Here is a 5,338-nt window from a genome sequence, read left to right as displayed (position 1 = left end):
CCATTTCCATTATTCAGTTTTCTGAAACTACACCCACACACACACACACACACACCTCGCACACACACACACACGCACACACACACACACACACACACACACACACACACACACACACACACACCTCGGACACACAGAAAATGGGTTCGAGTGTCCCATAAAGACTGGCTGCATAGAGCTGGAGACGAACACGAAAACACGCACGCGAACGTCTACGCCCATAGATTTGAACGAGAGATATTTACTTAGCGCATATATTGCCATCCATGTCTTCTTTCATGTCTTCTTTCTTCTTCTTTACTGTAAGCGCCGGCATCAAAGCTCTACCAGCTAAACAAAAGCTATACGTCAGCACGGCGTGTAATTTTAAAAAATAGTATTATGTAAGAGTTCTACGGCACTTGCAACACAATAAGGTCTTATAAGTGCCAAAGATTAGAGGACGAAGTGTTACAAGAGAGTAACAAACGCAAAAAAGAAGGAGGGGAGATAAGGATGATGGATGTCTGATAGGAAAGAAGAAGCAGAAAACCACACCAGAGCACCCGCCAACCACCCACCAGCGCGTAATCGACTTAGCTTACAGCTTCTCTGTTCAAATCGCTGGGTGAAACAATCCACCGACGGTGAGAAAAAGTCAGACAGACGCAGGACAAAAATACAAATCACAACTGAAGGAAAGAAACGTATTGAACCCCCTCCCCTCCCCACGAAGCGCGGCGCTAAATCGCTATCCTAGAATACAATGTTCTATCTGCTCTGTAGTTCTACTTAGTTGAGAGAAATTCCACATTCCAAATTTGGAGTTTCATAACATGTTAAGCTTTTTCAAAAGCAATTTTTAAAAAAAAATTATCTTGGTAACGCCTCCGAATGATCTTACGATTTTGACAAAGCAGATAGAACATTTGTTTTCTGACCTCAAGGTTTTAGTAACTCAAAACAGCCAAAAATGTCAGAGTTTTAGTTTTTAGTTTTAGTAAGTGTTTTACGGCACTCGCAACACAATAAGGTCATATAAGTGCCGAAGATTAGAGGTGTTACAAGAGAGTAACAAACACAAAAAAGGAGGGAAGGTAAAGACGATAGATGTTTGATAGGAAAGAAGAAGCAAACCACACCAGAGCACCCGCCAACCACCCACTAAAAATTGTCAGATAGAATTTTGTTATCCTAAGGTAGCTAAATGCACCGCCCTTCAAACGAGCAGTCTCTACCCTGTACAGCGGGAGCATGAGACAAAACATCAAAACTTCATCTTTACTCCGACCCCCTGGACCAGCTACTCTGCCTTCAAAATGAACAAACTGTGTCGAGTAAAATGTTCAACTTGTAAATAAAATGTAAAAAACCCCAAACCATACCGGTACATACATGCATTTCTCTTTCTCCCTCTCCCTCCCCAATACCCCCCCTCAGGTCCGAAGCTTCACCCTGCACTCGCTCCACAAGGACGAGGACTACGAGATCTGCGTGCACGCCATGATCAACACCACGGTGATACAGGAGTCCTGCGCCGAGTGGTCAGAGGACTCGCTCAAGATGGTCACTGGTCAGTAAAACACTTCTACCACGGGATATTGCGGTGCACCCGCCAACCACCCATGCTGTGGGTAGGGTTTAAAACTCAATTATAAACACCTTTGTGATTGCAAACTCTATAGCCTAAATACGTGTATGTTGCAAAATCATTTGGGATTATAAACTCGGTAGCATAAATGATGACACTATAAGGGGGGGGGGGGTGATGAGAAATGGTAGGGGGGGGGGGGGGCAATTACAGCGAATTATAGGCGATTTCCAGGTTGAGAACCATAGATATGTGTACATAGAAGCAGAAACAATAAATTGGCAAAAAGATATTATTAATCCGCATACAGGAAAAAGAGGCTAAAACAGCACCTGGACATGGATGGCTGGTGCCTCTATAAATAAATCATTGATGGTCAAGGGATTATAAACTCTATAAAGATATAGCAAACGTCTTTGGGATTAAAAACTCTATGAATATATCATAAACACTTTTCACAGTTCCAAAAAATCAAGGCTATCATATTGTTTAACATTTACTTGTTGGACTGTTTACGGCTGCGTTAGCTAACTTGATCAATACGCTCACATCTATAAGATTGTTTTAATGCGCTGGCTATGACAGCATTGTATGGCACGGTATGGTAGGGGTGTATAGCCCCTTTAAAGCTGTAGGGCGATTAAAGTGACGTATTGAAAGCTCTTTTCCGATAACATAGATCAAAGAAGGCGGAAAGTCATAAAAGGTCCCAAAACAACTCAGGTTTAAGAATCCCTCTTTCTGAATTCGAACCAGAGTCCCCTAGCATCGAAGTCCAGCGTGATGACTTATTGTGCAAACGGCGCACCCGATCATAGAAGCATTACGAAACCACCACAGTGAACTAATTACATACAACACCATTCTTCCAATTTCTCTTCTTTCTACAACCATCCACCAGCTTCCTTTTAAAATGAGAAAGAAGAAAATAAATACAGGACAAATTAAAAATCATAACATCACCCACCCACCCATGCCCACGAGTATAACAAATAAATTGTCTTCCTTTGCCTTTCTATTCCAGGTATCATGGCAGGTGTCTTGTTTCTTGTGCCTTGTCTGATTGCCCTGTTCTGGATACTCTACAAAGACCGACGCGTGAGCAAAATGTACAACAAGCTCTCTCACAAGGACAAAGACGCCCAGACGTTTGTGCCTAAGGGGCATGCACATCAGCATGTTGACCTGGAGGAGGGCGTGTACAAGGAGAAACAGCACCACCACAGCCACCATCACGACCACCACCACCACCACCCACACCAGCATGCCAATACCGATGCTAAAACCGCCCAGCCAAAGACGCTATCCACTACAGCGTCGAAGATGAATGGAGGCCTTGGCCACCAGAACACCACCATCAAGCCAGAGGCACAAAGTCTCACCACCAAGGTCAACGGTCAAGACGTACAACCCTTCGCCAAAGTCATCAACGGACATAAGCACGGATCCGAACCTACAAGCCCCGGAAACGACACCCACAGCTCCCCAAAGGCGCCTTCTAAATCGTCCCCACGACAAATAAAGCTGAAGACGCCGAAAACCTCCGGCCCATCTCCCTCCTCCTCCCCCTCTACTCTACAAGAAGGCATCGCGCTGAAAGCATCACCCGACGGTATCCCACTAGCCTCCAGCACCGACACAGACGTGGCGTGCTATCAACGCATCGACCCAGCGACAAATGCGCCCAGCCCATGTGAGCTCGCGCGCCCCGGCGCGTCGCAAGCCGGCGTCTCCATCGTGACAAACACATCCGGTGCGTATGGCAACGGGGGACAAGTCTGACTTGACTCGAATCAAGCAGACAACTGACTGAGCCTCCATTGGTTTTCAAAATGAACAAAAAACCCAGACTGCCAAAGAAGAAAAAAAAGAGACAATAGTGCTGCAGTGGCCATGTACTGTCGGAGGCACCGGAGTCCGTGGTCCGTAACAATATCGACAGAAGGACTAAACTTTCGCTACAATCAACGGGATTTACTTATACTCCTATACCCTTGGCACTTTTTAGTACTCCGAAGACAGTACGCGTGGAGCAAACGCCAATTCGGTCATTAATATGGTTCATGAGTATACCTTGAACTTCAGGTAGAGATGACGCCAAAAAAGCCGGCAAAAATACGATCCAAAATTAATATAAATAAATGTACCTGCATGAATATATGGACTCGTCAATAGTCAGAACTCGGAGAACAGAGGCCAAAATAAAGCAGTAACAGTGCAAAGGCACCGTAGCCTACAACACATTCAAAAGGCGTAAGACCCTCACTAAACACGCTTGTGAGAGATTCAGATCCGAGATGGACTGATATCATGACCCTTTGAAAAGAAGAAAACCATGGACTAGTCTATGTGTGCGCATTTGGTGGATCCAAGAGCCTGTACAAACCGACAGCACCAGCATACATCTCAGTGGCCCCATAGAGGACACTTCTCCAAATCCCGGCACATGGACTTAACTCTTTCGGTTGCACGACTTCTGAGGACACTGTAAATGATGATCTTCATAAACAGTACTGCACTTTTGGCGCAAGGTCACCAAAGAGTATGGGCACCTTCATGTCCATTTCCTTACTCACTTCATATGCGGTGGAGATGTTTTACAACTCCGGTATGTCGCGGGGTGGTAGCGTAACTCAAGTGTTCCGGCGAATATTACTCTTTAAAAAAAGATATTCCAAGGAACCGGGAAGGGGGAGGGGGGATGCCCTGTAAAAGTAAATACCTCGGAGTGGTGCGATTGTTTTGTGAAAATACAATTTTTAATAGATATTCCAGGCATTGTTGATGGATACAGTGGAGTGAAATCAGATTACGTGTTTGTTCCTCCTGTAAAATTTGAAAACCCCGAGTTACGACAGTTGTGTCGTTACCCCGAGATGTAGGAACTTTCTAGGCGCACTGCGTTGGCACTGCCTGCCGCGGTCAGCCAAGGAAGAGTGGAATACGGGATTGTACACAAAGGCGGGATCCCTTGAGAAAGTGAATTGTACAAGTGAGAATTGAGCTCACATCGCCCATGTGCAAGGCAAAGAACCTATCCCTAACAAACTGACACCGAAGGTAGAGAATCGGTCAGTGGACGGACATGACAAACAGTGAGAGCAAAAACAAAACAAAAAAACAAGCCCACCTTATGTGAGACTTTGATATTTGCAAGGACATACACAGTACAACCCCTGGTGGTTACAAATGAACATTATTCTTGACGCACTACGCGCCCACCAGATACACAATGAGCTAGTGTATTCCAGGTCAACACTCTCAGAGCAGACATAGCATCTGATTGTCGGATTGTATGATTGTATGAGTAAAGAGAAGCACATCGACACAATAATGGTCATTTAGTGTTGAGAAAAAGTAAGACAGACAAACAGAAACAACACAGGGGAAAGTAAAAAAGTAGGACCTACCAGTGGCGCCCTCCAACCACCCACTGATTGTCGGAAAAAGGCTAAATATTATTTTCAGGAAAATTAATCAAGCAAAGAACTGGTGGAGTTCTCACGCACGACACAGACAAACGAGACATACATGACAATGCTTTTCCATTACAATAAAACACGAAATGTCTACAAGAAAAAGATCCAGGTTCAACGAACCTTTCCCTTTGAGTTTTAATGACTGTAAAATCATTGTGCTCAAACAACACAACATTCCCATCACGCACAAATCAAGCTGTACATGTCCTCATCGGGTTTTTTGTTTGTTTGTTGTTGTTTTTGGTTGCTATTTCGGTTTTTGTTTTGTTTGGGGGGGGGGGGGGGGGGG

The 5,338-nt window shown here is 44.7% G+C and overlaps 2 protein-coding genes across 3 annotated transcripts in view; one reads left to right on the top strand and one right to left on the bottom strand.

Moving 5' to 3' along the window:
• The window catches only part of LOC101857953, a 22,287-nt gene extending 17,136 nt beyond the window's left edge, over positions 1-5,151 (top strand). For both annotated transcript variants that reach the window (XM_005100991.3, XM_005100990.3), the window contains exons 3-4: positions 1,420-1,552; positions 2,595-5,151. In XM_005100991.3, coding sequence (XP_005101048.1) covers positions 1,420-1,552; positions 2,595-3,352 — 891 coding nt within the window. In that variant the 3' untranslated portion in view covers positions 3,353-5,151. The remainder of the gene's footprint in view (positions 1-1,419; positions 1,553-2,594) is intronic.
• LOC101858636 (pre-mRNA-splicing factor ATP-dependent RNA helicase PRP16) overlaps positions 1-5,338 on the bottom strand; it is a gene marked incomplete in the record, with an annotated part of 84,301 nt that overhangs the window by 48,291 nt on the left and 30,672 nt on the right.

The sequence above is a fragment of the Aplysia californica genome, unplaced genomic scaffold (assembly GCF_000002075.1).
Source record: "Aplysia californica isolate F4 #8 unplaced genomic scaffold, AplCal3.0 scaffold00267, whole genome shotgun sequence".
Taxonomy (NCBI): domain Eukaryota; kingdom Metazoa; phylum Mollusca; class Gastropoda; order Aplysiida; family Aplysiidae; genus Aplysia; species Aplysia californica.
The sequence above is the reverse complement of the archived record's forward strand: the minus strand, read 5'-3'. Positions and strand labels throughout refer to the sequence as shown.